Source organism: Falco punctatus (assembly GCF_963210335.1).
Source record: "Falco punctatus genome assembly, chromosome: 7".
NCBI lineage: Eukaryota > Metazoa > Chordata > Aves > Falconiformes > Falconidae > Falco > Falco punctatus.
In genome coordinates this window covers 49,386,567-49,408,914 of record NC_137587.1, presented here as the reverse complement: position 1 = coordinate 49,408,914, position 22,348 = coordinate 49,386,567, and the positions used below count along the sequence as shown (strand labels likewise).

General features: G+C 38.5%; 1 protein-coding gene across 7 annotated transcripts in view; it reads left to right on the top strand.

Annotated features, from left to right (window-relative positions):
* HMG20A (high mobility group 20A) overlaps positions 1 to 22,011 on the top strand; it is a 43,752-nt gene extending 21,741 nt beyond the window's left edge. For 4 of the 7 annotated variants that reach the window (XM_080396882.1, XM_080396881.1, XM_080396877.1 and 1 more), the window contains 9 exons: positions 3,579 to 3,671; positions 5,404 to 5,551; positions 6,907 to 7,122; positions 10,137 to 10,269; positions 10,642 to 10,673; positions 14,919 to 14,994; positions 15,878 to 16,093; positions 16,754 to 16,897; positions 19,189 to 22,011. In XM_080396882.1, the coding sequence (XP_080253008.1) occupies positions 3,583 to 3,671; positions 5,404 to 5,551; positions 6,907 to 7,122; positions 10,137 to 10,269; positions 10,642 to 10,673; positions 14,919 to 14,994; positions 15,878 to 16,093; positions 16,754 to 16,890 (1,047 nt within the window). In that variant the 5' untranslated portion in view covers positions 3,579 to 3,582 and the 3' untranslated portion in view covers positions 16,891 to 16,897; positions 19,189 to 22,011. Of the gene's footprint in view, positions 1 to 1,973; positions 2,143 to 3,578; positions 3,672 to 5,403; positions 5,552 to 6,906; positions 7,123 to 10,136; positions 10,270 to 10,641; positions 10,674 to 14,918; positions 14,995 to 15,877; positions 16,094 to 16,753; positions 16,898 to 19,188 lie in introns of all 7 variants that reach the window. The other 3 variants (XM_080396879.1, XM_080396878.1, XM_080396876.1) reach the window with 1 other exon arrangement.
* The last annotated feature ends 337 nt before the right edge of the window (positions 22,012 to 22,348 follow it).

The following is a 22,348-nucleotide window of genomic DNA, read 5'->3' as shown; positions in this document are numbered from 1 at the left end:
CAACACTGCACAAATATTAAACTGGATGGGACTTGCCAACTGTCCTTTTCAATTCCTGTGAATTCTGTAAAGGCTCAAGTTTGAGAAGCAGCAATTCTGTTCCTTCCCCATTACTGTTCTCTTCCTCAGATTTTCGGTTTGTTCATTTTGTTATGGTCCTGAAATGAACATGTAGCTCCACAGTGGGGTTGAAACTAGTAGATAGCAACTTTAGAACAAAGACATGGGACAGTTATCCATGAGAAATGTGACTGAGACTTGGGTGGGTTCCCATCTGTACTCATTGAGCTTTTGAGGGAACTGTCTTATTTTCTTGCTTTCTGGAATAGATTAGAAGGCATAATAAATTCATTGATGTTAAATTTTCTTTAGGGTGTGGCTCAGTATCAACTGAAAGAGTTAGTATCTAAAGCATATGGGTTAAATAAGAAAAAATAAAATTAAAGAATGAAGTGTGTGTTCTTCCAGCTTCCTGTGTTTGTGTTCTGTTTGTATGTTCTTAAGGTTGATGTCCGGCTGCCGCCCCACAGATTGAAAGTAAGCTTAGACTCTGTTGCTGCTGACTAGGTCCAGATGTGAACAGACATATGGGGACCTGGTGAAAAGGTCACAGTGGGCATGAGGGACAGACTTGGTAATGGTATGTTCAGATGCAGAGGATATGTATTCTTTTAAGGCATGTGTGGGAATGCTGAGTGCAAGTAGACTGGTGTGGTGAGGCTGAGGAGAGGTCCTTGACCCCAGGAAGGCTGCTGGAGGTGCCTGGATAACAAAGCAAGCTCTTTTATTTTTTCAGACATGCATAAAGCTTTTCATATATATGAATAAATAAATAATTTGCAAGGGTTTAGTCTGATTGCTGAAGCTTCCTTTTTTGAAGATACTAATTTAAAGCTTTTGACTGACAAAACTAAAAGATTGTGCAACATAAAGCAAACTTCCTTATTCTTTCACCTGACAACTGCATGAAGCAATTTGTTGTATATTTAGTAGCTGTGCTTAAACAGCTTTCTGGGCATCATTGAAGAGCACATTCTTCAAATCAGTTGAATTTTCATATTTCCTTGGAATACATGATGACCCAAGCTTGATGTAGATTCTTTTCTGTGTGTATTGTTTGCACTTCCTTATTGAAGAGTTAAAATCCTATATGTTCCATCATACTATCTCATCACTTTTCCTAAAAGCATTGTATTATTTGAGCTTTCTTCTTTTTTATGTCAGAGATTCTAGTATTTGAAAGAAAGCATAACAATGAGTTGCGGTTCAGGGAACTGCCAATGTTGCTTGGAAGTGACCTTTGGAGGTCATCTTAGTCTAGACTCCCACTCAAAGGAGGACTGTTGCCAACACTAGTTTAGGTCAGTTACAGCTTTGTGTAACTGAGCATTTAAGATCTGCAAGGATAGATGCCGCCACCACCACTTCCCTGGTAACCTCTTGGTGTCCCATATGAATGTGCAAATGCCTACATAACTACTGAGAGTTTGGTTCTGTCATCTTTGCTACTTCCATCAGGTAGCTTGAGGCACCTGTTGGATTTGCCCTTAGCCTTCTTTGCCAGACTGAGCAAGCCCAGTTTCCTCAACATCTCTTTATCAGGTCAGGTGCTTTAGGTCCCTGACCATCTTGACAGCCCTTGCTGGACAGTTTCCAGCTTTGCCACATCTCTGTTGAGGCTGAGCCCCCTAAACTATACTCAGTTTGTGGTTTATAATGATAGAGTAGGAATTAGATTTCTTCATTCCTGGTTGAGACTTTCCTATATATGATAAAGGCTGTTTCTCTGCTAGAGGTCAATGTCTGTACCACCTAGAAGCAGTCTGCCTAGCTCTATTTTCTAGATAAGGAATCAGAATGATTCTTCAGGATGATCTAAGTATCTACAGCTGGAAAGGCGTAAGAGAAAAGGGTGAATGTCATCTGAAAAGTGAGAGAAGGTAACTACTTTCTTGGACTTCCTGTCTGTATAGGAAAGATAGTCGTCTTTGGAAACTGAAGGTAACATCGTGGTGGAAATTAGATCGACACAATGCCTGTTTCATGGAGATCTTCAACTGATCTGCTGTGAGCATAAACTGAACAAATTGGAGACTTGCCAGAGATTAATTTATCAGCTAACATCTGTAGCACCTTATGAAGGTATGGAGCTGTTGCTAAAGGGTGTAGATATTCTTATGTTTTCAAAGGGAGGCATGAAACGAATAGAGCAGAGCTCATGATCTCAAAACAGAATGTCAGGCAGATTACACTCTTGGTTCCTGAGAATAGCCTTTTGAGTCCTTTGACCACTTCTAACCAAATACAGCTGTGGGATAAATGTCTCACACACCCAAAGTCCTTTGAGTAGGAGCAGAGTGCTCACCTGTTTGGGTGGTCTGCTGTATTCACTGGTTTGTTTGCACAAGTTTCACATCATATCAGATGTAGTACTTGTAGTAGGGATCTGCAGGTGATATAAGATGCAAGAAATGGTGTTATTACTTTTGTTTGTATAAAACCTTTACCTATGGAACTGGGGTGGGGTGTGGGAAAACACATATGATGTTAAAAACAAGAAGCAGGATTTTGTGTCTCGAATCACTTTGATTTCAGTGCTGAGCAGAAGGCATACCAATCCAGGAGAAAGCAGCACAAGTTTAGAACTCACATCAGTCCCTCCAAACACTAGCTGCAAGGGATAGCAATACTGAGGTTGAATACCTGGTACCTCATCAAAGGTGACTTCTAAACTGAAGGAATAGAAAATTAACCGGTATGGCCCTTCAAAATGGGCTGAAACTGCAACTCATAATCATAGAGTGAGTTTCTTTTTGTTTGGGGAAATTTTTTCCCCCTACAACAAAACAGTCCAGTATCTTAGTAAGAAATGGGATGAATTAATTTAATTCTTCTTTGGATTTCTTATCTCACATCAAATTCCTATGGCAGCCTATAAGGATACAAAAGAAAGCAATTCTAACTTGGGAACAGTTCGTATTGAATGAGAAGTATGTTGTGCCTCAAACTGCTTGCTTCTGTAACTGTTGTATGTGAGTTGAAGCTTAAAATAATATCTAACACTGCTGTTTTCTGTACTTGGCCGTAATACTCAACTACGTACATAGATATATTGTGAAAATATGGACGAGGAATATAAAATACAATCTTAATTTGAAACTTAATTTGAGACTTAGTTTCCATTTTCTTTTGGGATCAACAAAGAAACCTCTGTGGTGAAGGGTGCACGGTGAAGGATGAACAGGAACATGGATTGGAAGAGTGGCATTTATGTACCTGTGTGCTGAGTATGAGAATGAAAATTTCTCTCTCAAGGGATAAAATAGAATGCTACAGCATGATTTGTAGCATCACTGTGGCACTGGCATAGGGCTCAGTTAAGAGGGAAACTCTGAACTGAAGCATCATTTATGATCTTTGTTCTCTGACCTTGAGCACAGCTGCCTATAGGGTTGGTCCTCAGGCCAGTCTGGTACGACAGGCCGATTCGTTTATAGGTTTAAAATGTTGTGATGTTTAAACTGAAGTGCTGCTGAAGGGAAACAATAAGATTATTAACGTATTTTTTTTTAAACCAGAGATATGGAGAACTTGGTGGTTGGCTCCAACCTTCCTCCACTTTTTACTGATGAAGATGGATCTAAGGAAGGTAGTGAAATTACTGTAACTGGGTAAGCAACTACTTCTTTTTAACCTGTAGCTGATAGATACAATCTCTGGACTTGCCAGGGAAACTGTTTCAGTGGGAAGAGGGCATTTAAAGAGATTTAAAACAAACAAACAAACAAAACCAACAAAAATAAATCCTACAACACTCCCTTGGCCTTGATAGAACGTCACAGGACTGTATTTAGAAGAAACCAGGACTCTTCTGAACTGATGGAAATGATCACAAACTTTTGTTGAATGTTTCTTATCTTTTTAAGTTTGCTTCACTAGGATTTTAAAGACAGACAGCATGATGGGGGCAAAGAGTAAAGGTGTTACAGTCGTCCATGCTACAGAAATTATTTCTATTAAAAATACACTGTTCATCACTGATTTCTGAAAATCACTGAGAAACTGATGTCTGTCGTTTTTGTCAGACTGACTCTGCTTTTACAGACTGAAACAGTGGCTTCTTTTAAAATCACAATTGAGAAATAAGTTGTCTTTCAGGACAGAACTGTAACAGTGATTCTAAGAAACTGTATTATTCCATTTTTCTTTTTGACACCTACCAAATATAATTAACTTATAGAAGTGTGTATGCTTTGTTCCTTTTGTTCTTCTCTAACTGTTAGTAATATGAACTCAATCTGGTATCTGAAAGTCAGGAAGAGATCTCTCCAGCCCTTGTATCTTTACTAGTAATTATGTCACAATAGCTGATCAGTGAGTAATAAAAATAAACTGTTCTCTCTATTTAAAGACAACTTTTTCCGTAGGCATTCAGCTAACAATTCTGTTAATATATTCTGATTTTTATATAGCTGTATTCTACGTTAACAGGAACAATTATTGTAAATATTTAAAATCTGGTGTGCATGTAAGCAGCTGTAGATCTGAGTAAATTAAGAAAGATTTGAAGCATACACTGCTGTTGTAGTAATTTTCATGAATGTAACTGGGCAAGGCCAAGTAATCTTTAGCCTGGTTCAAAAAGGGATTGGAATCTGATATGAGTCCCAAAATTTTATATTAATTTGTCACAACAGAACAAAGTCGTGACAATGACTGTGGGGTTGTTGCCCCAAAATACGTGCTTATCTTTCTCTCCCTACCTTCAGAAATATTTCTGTGTACGTGCTTTTTTTGGTTTTACCTCCAAACAGCTTGCCCTTGAAGTAAGGTTGATTGATACAGCTCTTGCAATAAAATTAGTGGCCATTCAGGAGCCTGTAAGGACCTAGTCAAGTTGGTGCTTTAAGTACCCACACATATTAACAGGAAATTGTTGAATGGAGCTCAATCCAAAATCGTACACAACCACAAACCTTTAAGCGTATTTGTGGAGAAATACAGTGAATGCATCCAGAAAGGTGTATATTGGTTGAAGGTGAAACCATTAATTTCAAAATCCTTACGGTATTTTTGAAGAAGCGTATGTTCATGCTTTCTGATTTCTGATCCAGACATTTACTTGCTTGACAGTTGTTTGTATAATCAAAAGCTTCACTAGAAATTAAACAGAATACCACTTTGAAAATCAAACTGTCTTTGCAAGTCCATAGTAATTATAGTAGTTACAGCAGTTGCTTGGATAGAACAGCCAGTTCATAAAAAATGACTCTAAAATATATATTTTTTTCTGGCTAGTATAAAAACTGAATATATTTGCAACATTTTTGCATGTTTAGGGAGGAAATTATTTAGCAATATGATGATTAAAGGGTTTTCTTTTGCTATTATGTGCTTTTTCAGAGTAGCTCATTCTGAGAGTTCATTCAGTGGTGGAGCTTCACAGTCAGTGAATAACCCAGATTTGGTGGAGGATTTGTCACAGGTTCAGCAGCTGCAGAATGAGTCCTCTAATACTGCTGAAAACACTGAGCAGAAGCCTGAGGAGGAGGTGAGATGAAATAATAGTGAATTCTCAATGAAGCAAAAGCATGGAGTTTTGTCATAGCTTGCCTTTACCTACTCAGATTTTTTTGGATAGGATCACAAATTTTCATCCATTTGCCATTTTCATCTTTTGATTCTCTCTGGTTTTCTCCTGTGTTGCACAGCTGCACGCAGCTGGCTGGGGAGAGCTGGCTGGCCTCGTGTACAGAGAGCAGCATGCATCCCTCCAGCTGAGCCAGCCCCGTCCACAGGCTGGTGCTGCATTCTGTCTTTTTCTGAAGGCTGGATGTTCAGCTGCCACAATTTATTTTCTCTCTTGTGAGTCAGGAAGGTGACATTGTACTCTTTTGGGAGTAAATGATGTTTCTGAAAGCATTATGCTTGCTGCTTTAGACTGTATGTTGTGTGCCATCCCGCACTGATTCCTGGTGACTAAAACATGAAGGTACTGAAGTTTGACAAGAAAGTGGCTTGAGGTTTTTTTTGATAGATGCATTTAACATTCCTCCTTGTAGTTTGTCATCTTCTGTGAGGTCCTTCTTTAATTGAACTAGTAGTCAAATTCCAGAAGGGAAACTGAAGCTAACTTGATGTCAGGGACATGTTGATCTGGGGAGAGATGAGAAGTAGTGGAACAGTTGTGCATATGTACTATAAGAAAACAGTGTTGTCCAGAGATTGCTATAGTAGTAGTATGAAGCCAAGAGGATGAGTGGTAATTATGTTATTTCTGTGAGCTCACAGTGTGCCACAGGCAAATCTCAAGATACTCCCTGCTTTGGAGTTTGTTCATCTCTCTATTGGTGGTGATTAGTGGGAAAAAAACCCTATAAAATAGAATAGAAAGGCCTGTATCCTGTCCTTTCACCCACATTTTGGGCACATAATGCACAAAGATGAAAGATTTGGAAAGGGCAAAGTAGCTAGTTACCAATTGTTAACTAATACACAGAATCTCTCCAAACATGATACTGAGACAAATGACTTGGGGGGGGGAGGGTATATGAGGGTAAGAATAAGTTTAAACAACTAAGAAAAAAAAATTCTGTTGCATTAGCTAGGATGATAATTTCATGGGTTATCAGGCCTCGTGGTTTTACAGTCAGTAGTTGATGCAAATGTTATTTTATTGTCCCTGTGGATCAGGAGATACTGCAAACAGCTTTTCACAATGAGACTTCTTTGGCTTTTCTTGAAGTCAGGATTGCTCTAAAGTAAGGTTTGAAACTTATGTCCATAAAAAGATGTATTGCAGCAGTGTACTCCTGATGCAAATGCTTAAGACATGAGTATTTATTCCTTCCAGAGGTGGTAATTCTTTTCCTTCAATCTGAATTTTCTTCCATTTTCATTTTGCAGCAGCAAAGAACTAAACGAGGAGGCTGGGCCAAAGGGAGAAAGAGGAAGAAACCCCTTAGGGACACCAATGCCCCCAAATCCCCCCTCACAGGGTATGTGCGATTCATGAATGAGCGTAGGGAGCAGCTTCGAGCGAAGAGGCCTGAAGTCCCTTTCCCAGAGATCACCAGGATGCTGGGCAATGAATGGAGTAAACTGCCTCCTGAGGAGAAACGGGTACCATTAAACTCCCTTTTCCTTGTTGGATTATGATTACTGTTAAATGGGAATATTGCTGTTCAGTGAGGAAGTTAACATAGGCTTTTGATTAAAGTTGTGGTTAGGAATATATTTCAAAATAAGGGGTGCGGATCCTCCAGAGTTCAAATAATGAACGCTGGTAGGTCTGTAGCATCTCATCCAGGTGTGACTTGAGGAGAACTGTGTCCTCTAGACAGTGCCAGGATATATGTAGAACAGGTGGGATTGCTCTGCTGAGACATCGCAGGGTTTGCGTGATTCATCTGGGTGTAACTCTGTTGTACCTAACTCCTATACAGCTGAGACCTACTGGTTTCCAAAGCCAAAGTCACTAGAAGGATGAGGCAGGCATTTATTCACTGTGGCTGAGGAGAACTTAGCAGAATTTCAGAACTCCTTGAAGGATTTTGCAGTTCTGTTTATTTTATAAACTCCTCAATGTATATAAACATCTGACGTCTTAATCTAAGACAAGCAGACCTGAAAGGACAGGTTACTGAAGGAGATGGTTAACATGAATGAACTTCTAGACAATGTTTTTAAGTATTGTTAGCCCTAGAAACAAAGTTGAGATCCGTATGATGGATGGGACAGTGAGTTACTTATTCTATTTTCTACGCACGTTAACTCAGGAAAAGGGTTTTTCCCACCTTTCAGTCAGAACGTGATGTCTTCTAATTGGGACTGCTGTGGCCTTCTGCAGGGTCTGATAGGTGAATGAAGACCAGGGCAGTGTCGGGTCTGGTTCTTTTAACTCCTTCCAAAGAGCACTTTGTAATTGCTAATGGGTGTGTGGCCGTCCGGCACCTCATTGCCAATGGGAGATTACAGCAAAGCAGTAGTTCAGTCACAGTGCAACTTGATGTTATCACATGAATTTATCAGGACGTTTAAGCTTTTGAAGATACTTTAAGGACAAAACGCGTAAAAGTTTTTATGTTGGCTGGATGAAGCAAAAAACAAGAGTTCCTCTTGTCACTTTTTACTAGGCTTGTAGAATGTAAGTTATACAGAGATATTACAAAATGGTGCATCGGCATACTGTGTAAATCATAATGGAAAATTTGTGTAACAGTAAAGCAGTTGATTTGGTAACCCATCTGTAGTGAGAATAATGTTGCTGTCTGCTGGGAGAGGGAGGGAAGAGAGTAAGACATTCTGCCCCTCTACCCCTTGCCCTTAACATATTCTTATCGTATCCAAGACAGATTTTTATTTTACCTTTTTTAAACTAGGAAGAAGGAGATTGAGTTCAAATCTCTATTCTGTGTGCTGCTTTTTGAAGCCCCAGGGAATCTGTACTTTGAGTAAAGCTGTGAGTTTCTAGTCTATAGCAGGTCAGGGAAAGGCTGCTGAGCACTTCCTTCCCTTCAGTTTCTCCTGCCCTTTTTTACTAAGGCAGTGAAGGCCACTGCTGCTTGGGAACCCCTATCTCTAATACAACAGCCAAAATTTCTTGTTGAAGCTGAGTAAGCTTGGTTTTGGCTAGCTAACAACTATGAAATTGTTCTGAAACAAGCAGTGGAGTCATAGTATATATACTGCTGTGTGGGGGATAGTGTCCTGTAATCCAGGGGAAAAGTGTGTCTGAAATCCTGCTCTTGCATCTGAGCTCCAGCAACAGCAAACTAGTTGTCCAGTATAACAGCTGAAGGGCAAGTCTCGCGTTTCCCCTGTTCCAGCCCTGCAGTCCTGCTATTTCCTTTGCCATTTGGTGAGCACAAGGACTGTTGAGCTGACTGGACGGACCAAATAGTGAGTCTCCACTCCAAAAAGACCGTTACTATAGTCATAGAGCAAACACCCTAAAAATCATTCTTCTTCTTGTTCCCTTGTATGGGGAAATATTTAAAGAACTGTATAGATTTGTACTAGAAAACCTAGGACATCTACTTACAGGTAGTGCATCAGAAATCTTTCTGTAAGAAAATCCGTCCAAAACGCAAGTTAAGCAGGAAAAACTTGTGTTGTGTTTGACTCAGTTACTGTACTCTTTTAGCAGCACATTGCTGGAGATAGAAGAGAAGAATTAATGTCTTCTGGAAGAATACAATATCCAAAAGAAACGCAAACCCAGCATCACTTAAATTTGCACCCCAGTCCAGAAGGTTAATGGTGTCTGCAGCAGGGTCACAAGAGTTTTGCAAATGCATGAAATTTATAACTATTACATGTATTGGTGTGATGACTTAATGAAAATAAAAGGCATACCCAGTGACTAATGTTCACTCAGATTGAATACTTATTTCCATTGAATTTTAAACTTGTTGCGGGGAAAAATTGGGGAAATTACTTTTTTCTTGAAATCATCCCTTTAGTAAGTGTTGTGACCACTCCTTAAATTGTTTTCAGTTCATCGATTCCCCTGAAGAGTTCTCCAGTTAAGCTCATTCTATTATGCACGTGTGATGATTTTTTTTTTTTTTTCTGGCCTGAAGTTTTCTTTTAACCTAATCGTTGATAGCTTAAATTGATATCACCTGGGCTCTTTTATCTTTATGCTACTCTTTTTCCAATAGCCATGATGTTTTGTTTGCTTCTTAGACAGGCAAGGTGTGTGGTAGTAGACTGGTAGTGCTTTTTTTCTGTGGAGCTGTGACAGATCTGAACGTTAAAGCTTGATCTGTTCAGGCATTCCTGCTTGGCAGCATTTAATCCTGGCCACAGAAAGGCAATTCTGAAGTCCCTACGTAGGTGATAATCAGTTCAATTGAGTAGCTTAGTAGCAGGTTACTTCTAGATCTAACAAAAAAGAGTGAACAGAATAGTGATTTGAATTACAAAAAAAAAAAAAAAAAGGACACCAGAATGCAGTAATATTATCCAGAAGTCTTATATCTTTGCATCTCACGTACATTCTCATTGTTTCTTCACTCCTTTCCTGTTTGCATAGGTGAAATGGATCAGCACTTCATCTGACAAGTTGTTTTTCTTCCCTTCCTCCTGAAGGGGAGGAAACTCCCTGAAACTCTTGGACTTTTTTGTTTCAGCGATACCTTGATGAAGCAGATAGAGATAAGGAGCGTTATATGCGGGAGCTGGAGCAGTATCAGAAGACTGAAGCCTACAAAGTCTTTAGCAGGAAAGCACAGGACAGACAAAAAGGCAAATCACACAGACAAGGTATTGGATGGGACAAAAATCTGTGCCTGGAACAACAGAAGATTCACAACTAGTTGTGTAAACTGACACTCATTTAAAGCCTTTGATTTAAAGGCTTGTTAAAAAGTGGATTTGCTCTTTCTATGGCATTTGTATCAGCTGTGTGTAAAGTGATTAATTTATGTAAATTTAACTATATAAATTTATTGGAGGATTTGCATCTAAAAGCACCAAAGTTAGACACAGCTTCTATGTGACTTACTAGGAAAGCTGCACAAGTTTTTGGTCTATAACTGTTTTGTGATTATGTTTGTGTAGCTGCTTTAATTTGGTTTTTGTTTTCTCAAATCTTACGGGTTTGGGGGAATCTCTTGTTTGTTTTTTCTTTTTCAGATGGAGCAAGACAGCCAGCCCATGATCATGAGGTAAACCTCTTCATTCTACCCTTTACATCAGTGGGTAGATTTTCAGATGACAAAAGTTTCTAGTGCAGTCAATAAAAACCAGTTTATGCCAGTTGAAGACCCTAATTAGAGGTTTAGAGTATGAATTCTCCTTATGCAGTTTCTGATCAAAAGGAACAACCGAGTACTCTTAGGCTCACACTAGTAAGGTGAAAACTAAATTTACTAAGTCTTGGGCAGGCACAAATGATCTAAGATAGAGTGAGAGTGTAGGTTACACTTAAAACAGATCTGTTTTGTAATGTTAAATAAATGGATGTAAGTCAGTATAATTGAGCTGTATCTAGTATGTTAGAGGTTCAACTTGCAAAATTTTTACTTTGAAATTTTTCAAAGCAGAAAATTTAATGAACTGACAAGGCTGTGCACTGCTGAGACAGCTACTGGTCTTGTCTAAGGAAAATAAATTTCACTTCCAGGAAGATGCTTTGGTTTCATGTTTTTGATACACCTTTTTATTAACTCTTAAAGGAAGTACTTGCAGTGAGATTAATTTGAAGAAGTATGTGGTCCCCAGAATTTCTTATTTTTTAATCACTCAGTCTAAGTTTGTCTTTATTTGTACAAAAACCAGAATACTGAAGGCTTCAAGTTCTAGGTTAATTGCCATGTTTAAATAACCTTTAAATTATAGAGGTGGTAAACTACAGGTTGCTGAAATCTGATGTCATAAATGCCATTATAAAGGAATCCTCCATACCCTGTGGGGTTTTTAAGCCTCATCAGGTAGTTAGTACATAGTTGAACTAGCAACACATTAGCCAGGCATGCTGTTCTGAAAGGCTGCATGTTTGCTCAGCATTTTTCACCTTTATATTGTAAAATTCCACATGCTTATCCCCGATAGGCTTTCACATCTTCTCTGCAAGAGAGAAGTATTATAATCCTGTACAGGCAAAGAACAAGCAGAAAAGTTTTAGATTGCTTTTACAAATAATAGACTCAGGTTAGTACTGGAAGCAGGGCTAAAGCTTTTTGTTGTCTTGCTGCTTTCGCTTATCCACATTGACTATTATTATTGTGTTTGTGATTACCAGATACGATCCAATTAAATTATTTATTGAGAGAATATAAGAACATATGGTCAAAGAAACCTTTTCTTTTCCCCTCACTCCACTTAGGTGTTCATGATTTAGTTTCAGTGAATCAGCGTTGAACTAATTTTAAATATTGTATATAGAGATGACTTCCAATGTACAGTTCAAATACTAAGTATAATTAAAAAAAAACAAAACAAAACAAAAGGATGAATCTTGGGAAGGAGAGAGGAAACTTTTAGTAGGCGGATATAGCCATTAAAAACATGGAGATGCTGTCTTAATGAGCTCATCTGTGGGCATAAAATAGAACATTTTTCTTCTTCCAAATCCTAGCTTCATAAATATGACATATTGCAATATACACTAGAACTAGTAATTGTCATCATCAGTGGCCAAACCATTGTTGATTGTTCTCCATTGTTCTGTTACTGCTTCTTTCCTCAAACTGTTAGAATCAGAGTAGGTCTAGCTTCATGCAGTCAATTACACAACATCTTGCTGGCAAGATTTCAAAGATTTATACACCGTGTCAGGGAGATTAGGCATTGCCTGCTAGTATGTACAGCTTTTGAAGACAGGGAAATGGCTGCCATAGTGTAAGTGCACAAGAAGAAAACAATCTACTCTGAGAACATTTTTTTCATGGAGTAGTATATTTATTATATCTGTTCCTTATGTTGCCTGCACCTGACCATACAAGGAAGGATGAGCCTAAACGCCCCCACCCAACATCTCAGCTTTCTCTGTACCATACTTTACCATGTCTCTAAGAACTTCAAGTCTGATTTGTTCCAGAACCTCCAAAGATCAGCATCAGTTTTAATAACCAGATGAGAATGGTATTATATAGTTGACACTCTGGTAGCATCTCAATCTTATTTAAGGCAAATGGGAGAAACAATAATTTTGTTTCTATTTTGATTTGAGGGATGACAAAATGGTATGTAACCTGAACACACTGGGCCTATTTAGTAGGAGATGATCAAAACCTTATGATTTTAACGCTGAGTGAACCTCAGAATGCCTTAAGCTTCAGAGCTCTCAAGAGTATCTTTTATGTGCTGGGTAATGTATTCTGCAATGGTAGAGCACGGATGGTATTCATTATTACTCTTCTGTTTAGTTGAATTTCTTGGTTGCCTTTCAGAAGCTGATCAGTTTAACTGCTTTAATAATTTTTTTTGTTTTACCTGAAAAACCTGTATCCTAGGGCTGTAAACAGAATAACCTCTCCTCTTTACAGTACCCTCTTCTCCACCATCTGTTGTCTAGGAGCCAGTGATGACTAGAGCCAGTGCCTCTTTGCATGCAAGTAGCAATAGTAAGCGTGAATTGGAATATCTAAGATGGATGTCCCATTAGTGTTTTAACTGAACTTCATAACTGCCAACATTTCTTAGTGCACATTAATGTTGAGATCCTAGATTATGGGGTGAAATTAATCCCTAGCCACCTAGGGAGTGTTCAGACAAAATGAATGTGTTGTGCACACTTCTGTACATGACTTCTCATTTCTAAATACATACTCTTGAGACTTTTTCCCTATCAAGTATCAAAACTTCAGTGAAGAATGTGTGGTCATGATCCTCTAGCAACACCCTACTATATCTCACAGAGCTGGGAAGGTTTGTTTCCCGTCCCTCTAGTCCCACCTGTTTCTAGCATATCTTCAGCTGATTAAAGCCAAGTGAGCTTGTAAATTCTCACAGCACATACAGAGTTTCCTAGCTGTAATTATACCAGACAATAAAATTCAGCTTCTCTTTTACTTAAAAAAAACCCAATCAATTGACAGTCTCCTCAGGTAGAGACAAGGTACTGAAGTTCCATCTGGTCTTGTCTTGGTTGACTGCCAAGTGACTGCCAGATCACCCAAAGTGCCCTTTGTGGCAAGACACAAATGTGGTATTCTGGGTGCCAGAATTTCCTTAGGAGCTGTTAAGCATCTACGTTTTCTTCTGGGCACCAAATGATGTTTGACACTGCATAATTTTGGAGGATCAGTTTGTGATGTGTTATCAACTATGGCATTTGAGAGGTTTGAAAAGCTTTTGCTCTCCACAGGCATTCTCTTATGCTTTACTTTGTTTTCTGTATTAAGTAACAGGTTGATTGTAGTTGCTGCAGTTTATCAAACCAAATTTGCATTGGCTTTGTCAATACCGATGCAGATTTTAAAGCAAGCATTAATTCCTGTTGATTTTTGACGTGCAAAAATGGTGACTAAGGTATATTGTGGTAGGCTTTTTCCCTGAGTCAAATAAAGGTTTTTATGCTTTTGGACTAAGTTATAGAGCATTTCCTGATTTAAAAGTTGGGGTTTTTTTTTTAAAAAAAAAAAAAAAAAAAAAGCCTACTGTAGTCACAAACCATACGTTGGCTATTGCCATAGCCACAGTGAACGACTGCTTTCTAAGAGCAAAATATACCTATACATATTCACCTTTAGCCTTCCAAGATACTACGTACTCTGTAAGCAGATTTTCTCCGTAGACTCTTGCAAATCGTGTTTATAGACTTCCTTCTCAATAGTGGCAGCATCCATCAACATCATTTAAAAAGGGTGTGGCTTGCTTGAACCACTGTGCAGCTCCCATCTCTTTCATAGTCAAAATGCACATCTCTTCCAGTTGGGAAACAGACATGTGGAATTGGTGCACTGTGGAAGAGTTGCTTATTTTTCCTTTACCTGTTGATTTTCCTGGCTGTTTTCTCTTTTGCTTTGGAAGCGCGAGACAAAAAATCAGGAAACTTCCAGTGCATTTTGCTCGCTTTATCTCCTGTTGATATTCCTGTATAGACTATTTCAGGATGTGTCAGTTGGCTGATGGTGGAATGCTTTCCAGTGGAAAATATAGATGAATTCTGATAGTTTTAAAACCAAATTATCCTGATGTGTAATGTCATTAGGGTGAAAGTGTGTATTTTAGTACATTATATGGTATTTCTTTATAATGGTATTTGACCTTTATTAAACCTATATATTAAAAAGCTAAGACCTACCCTTTGGCCTTTCTTGATAGTAGCTGGAATTGTCTTCCGTCCGCCCAGCTCTTCATCTGTCTCAGTTTTTGGTCTCCCTTCTCTTTCCATTTTCTTGATCAAAACAATTTCATAAATTCCTGAAAACAAGCAGTATTTAGCTATATATTACTCTCTTTTGTAGAAAGAAGCAGATACAAAGGAGAGATCTGTTTTTGATATTCCAATCTTCACGGAAGAGTTCCTGAATCATAGTAAAGGTAAATTAAACTTTAGAGGGCCCCTTCTTTGCTTTTCCAAAGTTTTTGCTACATGCTGCCCAGCTGAAGAGTCCTTGTACTGTCCCATCGCAGCTCAAGTAATATCTTGGATAGAGTTGATTAGTGTTTCTGTTATTACCTTACCTCTGTATGAACACAGTGGCTGCAACAGCAGTTTTTCTTGGCTTTGTCTTCCAAAACTGTTCTTTTTGGAGAATATTTTTAATGTTAAACTCCGCTTGCTGTTATTCTAGCCATTCCAAGTTGGATCTGCTGTTCTGTAGGATTAAGAAATACCTAAGATGTACCATGATGATGATTGAGGCTACTTATAACAGTATTTTATTTTTTTCCCTCTGGATATTTGGAAGATTACACTGATAGATTTTCTGTTACTCTGTTTGGGTTTTGTAGCTGCATGTCCCAAGAGTTTAGGATTTTTTTGCCAGATTTCCTGTACACTTTCTTGACTGAACAGACTTCAGACTCGGATACTTTTCCTGATGATGAATAGAAATGTATTTTTGTAATGGGTGTCTTCTCTGTAGGCCTCTTACCACTGCTGCTAAGCTAGGTCATACTGAATGCATTTGAAGTCAGTCTTGCAGTATTCCTTCTTAATCAATTCTGCTATTCACTTCCATTCTGATGCTTTGAATATCTTCTACTTTCTCTCTCTCTTTACTCTCCCCCTGCCCCCCAAGTCTATTTAAGTACTACTATTGGCACTCCACGACATGATGCATTTTCATCTATAAACCAAAAATGCACCATTTGTAATAATCAGTTGAGCACTCTAGAAAATTCTGATTTATTGCCTACCAATCATAGATATGGTTTTTTATAGTTTTTTGACTACATGGGGATGGGTTGATATTCACAGCACGTGAAGCTGAGCTGCGGCAGCTGCGTAAATCCAACATGGAGTTTGAGGAGAGGAATGCTGCTCTGCAGAAACATGTTGAGAGTATGCGGACTGCAGTGGAGAAATTGGAGGTTGATGTAATACAAGAGCGGAGCCGTAACACGGTGCTGCAACAGCATCTAGAGACTTTACGCCAAGCACTCACAACCAGCTTTGCTGGAGTCCCGCTACCAGGTGAGACTTTTTTTTTTTTTTTTCCCCTTATGGATGTCTGATATGTTAAGTTTATCATCTTATGTTTATATAAATGTTGTGTATTTACAAGGCGTGTCCTACTGTTGTAGTTCTGTGGTCTTGGCTGTTTCTGAGGTTTTTTGTATTTGATAATGAAATCTTAAAATGCATGCAGAGGAAGGTTTAGTGTCAGTGCTTTATTTCAACATGGCTTTTTTTTTTCTTTCTACTCTTACTTTTCCTAATAAAGTGAGACACATTTTCAGTCCTTGCTCTCCTTCACTTGTTTTGTGAAAATGTTACTAAATAGAAAAGACAGAACTTGCAAGCTCCTTGATTTAAAGAAAGTCTGCATCTGTATTGTCAGATGCCAGGGAATCCACTGAGATACTATGACTGCAGTCCCAGTTGTTACAATCAACTGAGACCCAAATCAAAGAGAACCATGCTTCATTAGTCCTGATATCCTTGGAACTACTCACTTTGTGGAGTTAGGAGGACATCACTTTACAGAATCTGTCACAAGAGGTGGTGCATGGCAAAATCACCTCCTATAGCAGTTTGCATGTACGCACAAATTGCCTTTAGCATAGTCTTAACTTTTTGTAATTGCTGCTGTCACCTAAATATTCTGTGCTCATTTTACTACATTAACTATAGGTAGCGGGGAAACACCCACAATGGAAACTATTGATTCCTACATGAATAGGCTGCACAGTATTATTATGGCTAACCCACAGGAGAATGAGAACCTCATAGCCACAGTCCGAGATGTAGTAAACAGACTTGAACGCTAGTGACTGGGTAAGTGTTTGCTCTTAGGCTGCTTTTGTTTGGTGTCTACTTTGTACCTCTGGCACTTGTTCTGACTGATTCTTGTGCTGATCATTGTATTGTACAATCAAAAAGTTTTATTCTTCAAAGCCACAGGAGCAGTTTGACTTAATGAAGGTCAAAGGGGCTTAAAAATATCCAACAACATTAAAGGATTCTGAAATTCACTTTAGCCCCAAGATCTCTTGTATAAAGACATAATTAGCTGTTTGTCCTATTATTATTCATTGTGTGTGTGCAAGTTGAATGAAAATACTGATGGAATAGTGTAAAAAACCCAACCAAACAAGAAACAAACCAAAACCCTTACATACAGAGTGACTAATTTAGAAGAAGGCTCCTTTTTTCCTGAGTAAAGTAAATCTGAAAAATCTGCATCAATTATAGATTCCAATGGTCACAGAGATACTTTTTTTGTCTCAGGAGGTTACAGGTGAACTCAACTCTGTTAAACTGAAAATACCTTACAGCTACTTGCTCTGTAGCACCTGTAGCAAAACTGTTCTGGTTACAAAGGTTTACATGTAAATGAAGTACTGATGTGTGGTTCGGACTATATATAGCATTTGCTGAGAGTCTAATGATCATATGGCTTATGCGTAAATTATTACTGAGCTAATGATTCTGTGGTTTTGCTTCTGTTCAACAGCTTAGAAAACTGTAATGGGGGAATTGAGTAGAAAAATCAACAAAGATGTACTGTGTACATACCTCCATTCTTTAGGCATTGATTATGTAGAGATCATGTATATGTCTTGAACAGTGTTTAGAAACGCAAGTAAAGCTATGATTGTTGCTGTCCGCAAATACGAAGACAGGGCTTTTTACCCTTTCTGATTCTGACCTTTCGTGATACTGTGTAGAACAGTTAATTACATGTTCCCCATTAAAGTGTGGCTTAAGCTAAAAGATCATTGTCCTTCTAGAGGGTAGCCAGATGGAACAGACTATAGTTCTAAGAGATTAGTGAGCTCCGAGCAGAATAAAGAAGTGCCTTTACTGCTGCTATTTATGAAGGGAACAGCTTGTATATCCAGGTCTCAGATTTTTCAGTAGCTCATCAACGTCCTCATTTTTGTGTACTGTTTTCAGTTGGCATTCAGGCTCAGAAAGAGAATTGGGGGATGGAAGTTTCACAGAATGCATAAGAAGGAAAAGAGTTTCTCATCAATCACTTATTAGAAGGATATGCAAGGCCCTGAAACAGATATTTGTCCTTTAAGGACCTTGCCAGAAAAATCATTATATCAAGGCTGCTAAAATCTAGACTTCAGTTCTCATGTCAGGTGGATTCATATTTCCTAAGTGATGAACAATTTATATGTTCCTAAAAATGCAGGTAACTTTTTCTTGGGTAAACTAGATTCAGCTGTCATTGGTTTGGAAAAAATAATTCTTCCTTTAGAATTCTTCCTTCTTTTTTATAGTGGAAAAATAGGACTTCATTCCCTTCTTTCCCCTCCCACCAGTATCTTCCCTCGTTCCAGGAGCAAAACAGTGTGAAACAATTAAAAATGTGATTAATAATCACCTAGTTTCATTATATAAAGACATGTATGTAACTAGATATAATCAGGTATTTCATAGGGCTGTTAATTACACTGACATTCACTTGGTAGTGATTATATTTTGTGGAAAAATCTTAGAAGGGATAAAGTGGGACTTTATTGGATGCAAGCCTTGAAAAACGTAGAGCTTCCCTAGAAAAGAGGGAAGCTTTGCATAAAAAGGTTCAGCTGACATCTGATAAACTGTACCAGCGAACTGTTGTCATCATTATCCCTTTTTTAACATGTGTATGAAGTATATTAATTCTCCTAAATGTTATCTCTTATCAAACAAATGGTCTGTTTGAGGTTGAGCCACATTACAAATAATTTCATTGAAAAATCTATTTATTATGATGCTCTTGAAAGCCACTATTTCATAGAACTGAGGGGTTTTTTTAGTGGCTTAGTACATTGTATTTAGTGACTATTTGACTCTACTGGGTTTTGTGTTTTGGTGTTTTTTTACTGCATGGTAAAGAACTTCTTTGTGCAAGCAGTATGTGGGGGAGAAGAGGAAGGGTTTTGTTATTTAGCACTCTGTTCTTTGGATGAAAACAGGAATTCAGTTACAGTTCTGTCTCTGTAGGCTTCTTTGCTATAGTTACTAATATTATGTTTTCAGATAAATCGTCCAAAAAATAATGTTGCGGTGCCGATTTAGACGATTACAGTCTTCCAGGACTAACACTTATTTTTCTGTTTCATCTGCAGGTCTTGTGACCCAGGGATGCTTTACAAAATTTTTTTGGCCAGTGTGGAATAAGAAGCCATGAGGGAAAGACTAGGGGTGGGAGGCAGAATCACAGGTTTGTCCTGGTCCCTGCCTTTGTGGTTTGTCAGTGAGACAAACAGATCGATGCATTAAAAGGTCTTAAGAAGCCACAGATACCACCCACTAAACATTTGGAACTGTCCTCTGTGTAAACATTTAAGAGCATGCAACTTTTGTGCAATCTTCAGTTTCTTATTAATTTTGCGGAGTGTGAGGGTGCATATGTTCTGTGGACTGGCTGACTATGGAGATGAAATCTCGCAGTTTGTGAAATGAATGGTCAGCCTGTGTGTTGTAGTAATAATTTTGATCTGTTATATTGCCTAACGTCTTCTAGTGGTTTTTATTTTGCTTTCATGTTTATCTTGCGGGATTACCTTCCTCTGCTTTAGTTTTCTTCTTTTGATCTTGTTATCTGATACTTGCAGTACTGGACAGCAGTGCTTGTGTTCTCTGCTATAATAGGCAGTCTTCGTTGGTGCACTGTCTTGTCCTACCCTCCCTGCTATGTTTATATAAGCTTTTCTTAAGCAGAATCCTGTTTTTTTTTGTTAGCCTGCAACTTCAGCAATGTGAGTTTGCTCCCTGCTAGAGACTGGCTGTGGTTGATGCTTTGTGACTTGATTCTGCTATGAGACAGACTTCTCTCCTCTGTCTCTTCAAGCACCTCTCTTGCACATAGTGTCCTGCTCTTCTGTGAAGGGCTCCTGTTATCTCTTGAAAATGTTTGGTGGAGCATTTTACTAGAACACAGTTAATGGTAAGAAAGAAAGAAAGAGAAATGTTAGTCATTCTCAGCAGGGAAAATAGGAATCTCCATTTTTAAACCACAGAGCTTCCCCTTCATCTGATACGTTGCTCAGTCTCATTTAATGGTACTGCCTTGTTTTTAAGAGAATGATCTCATGGTGAGAACATTACTCTATAAAAACAGAAGCGGGCAGGGGGATTGCATTTTTTTGTCTGCCCTCCTGAAATCACAGTGCTGGGAACCAATATGCCTGGAAGCAGCACATGTATTTTTGCATGAATTATTATTAGAGCAGAGAAAGTTATTAGCAGTTAGGTCCACATAGCAGTCCACAGAATTCTACGTTACAGCCTGTAAGTGCTTTTACCTTTTATACAGTTAAAGTACAGCTTGTGGAGCCTATAGCATTCAGCGTATTATGTTCCAGTGTGACCTAAATGGCCTTTCACTTAATCAGGTAGGACTTTGCATGCTAGATTTTGATCTTGCTGAGCTACGCTGCACCTCCTATCAAAGGTGAAGGCATCTACTGACTGCACTAACTTATGCAAATCATTTGCTGCCCTTTGGTTCCTGTCAAACTGTTAATTCAGACTTTGGTTGAGCACTTGTTGGACATCTCTGTGCTTTATGGTAGTGGTTGAAATGCTCTTCCACATGACAATCTCCTTGCTCCTCCGTAAGAAATCTTTACAATTTCCCTGTTAAGAATTGGAGATTGCTTTCATTACTGGAGTGCATTGCAGTCAGCATCACTTTAATGTATCTGTGACACAAGTATTTGAAGACTAAAAAGCAGTTTCTTCTTTTCCCATGCTATACACATGGACTTTGTTCTTGCCTGAAGCCATCTCCAGGTCAACATGTTGTATGTCAGGTCTCCACTTAGTCATGGGGTTATTGCTGTAGCAGAGCAGCAAGGATTTCCATGTAAATGCAAGTCTTCCTTCAGGGAGGAAACTCCTTTCTCTTGTCTTCGGTCTCATTTTCAAGACTTCACAAAAAGGAATCTCAGTTTGCTGCATTGACCTTCGTTTTCTTTATCATGGATGAGACCAGCTGATGTTGGCATGAACTTTTTTTAGTACATTCTATAACAGTTACTTGGGGCTGGGGGGGAAGAATTCCTAAAGGTTAATAATGTCTCCAGAAGAAGCAGCGATAACTTCATCACCTGTGTGTATCTTGTCTTTTAGAACTAGTGATATTTGAGTTATATTGAAGTGGCCAAAATGCACTGCATAGCCAAAAGTTGATTTATAGAAGTCTAGAGTTAGTCTCTGGCATCTTACCTAATCCCTGGAGTTGTATCCCATGAAGACTCCAGAAATTGCTATGTGATATAATGGAAGGATGCAGTTCCAGGCTGTGACGTACACATAATGTAGATAAGGTATGGGGCTGGCTGCAGGCTGCCCCTGCTTACATAAATTCAGTGGAGCTATCAGTTTGTGATGTACTGCTAATACATCAGTCTGTTGAGCAGCATGCCAGTGTTATGGGATAAGAAATTTAATGTGATATTATTAGCTGAGAGCTGACAAATCTTTTGCTTTTTCCAACAAGGGAGGCAGGGAGGTGGTATACCTGTCTTAAAGCATCTGGGGGAAGACTAAGTTCTTGCCCGCTAATGATGTGACAGAATGTTTTGCCTCAGTAAGAAGTTTCTTATTTACATTGATTAACCCTGTAAAAATGTTTTTTGTCTTTCCATTGTTTTCAGAGTGTCACTTCAGTTTACATTTTTCAGTGTTGGTTGAATAAAAAAAAAAAAAGTAAAAAATAAGTGGGTGTCAAGAAGAGCGAGATAGAATACTTTTGTTGCTTAAAGAAGTGTTGAGAAATATATGAAAACAGAAGCCATGTGCTGGATTGATGTGTTTGGAATTGTTGAGATGCCAAGTTTTCTGTACAATGTTTTTGTAATTAAACTTTGAAGTTCCTTTGTTTTTAAGAATTTGATGTGCTTGTTTGACACTTGCTTCATTAAAATGATTCCACATTGAATTCATTTTGATTCAATTTTAAGTGCATTTTCATGAAAGAACTATTACTAACACTGCTGTCTTGACTAAGAGATTTTGGCAACTCCACACTAACCTTTGAAAGGAAATAATGTGCCCCTTCCCCCGTCCATCCAAAGTTTATCTCCTTCTGAATAAGCTAAAGGAAGTAGTTATTATATTTATAGTGATGAAAACTTCAAACTTCAGAGATCTTTGGTTATAGCTAATTGTTATCAGTGCACTTCCCGTCATCTTTGTTTCACAACTCAACTATAAAAATGTCATGAGTCTCTCCCTCAGCCCTTTTTTGACGTCCTTGCCTTTCTTTGTCTTCCCTAATCT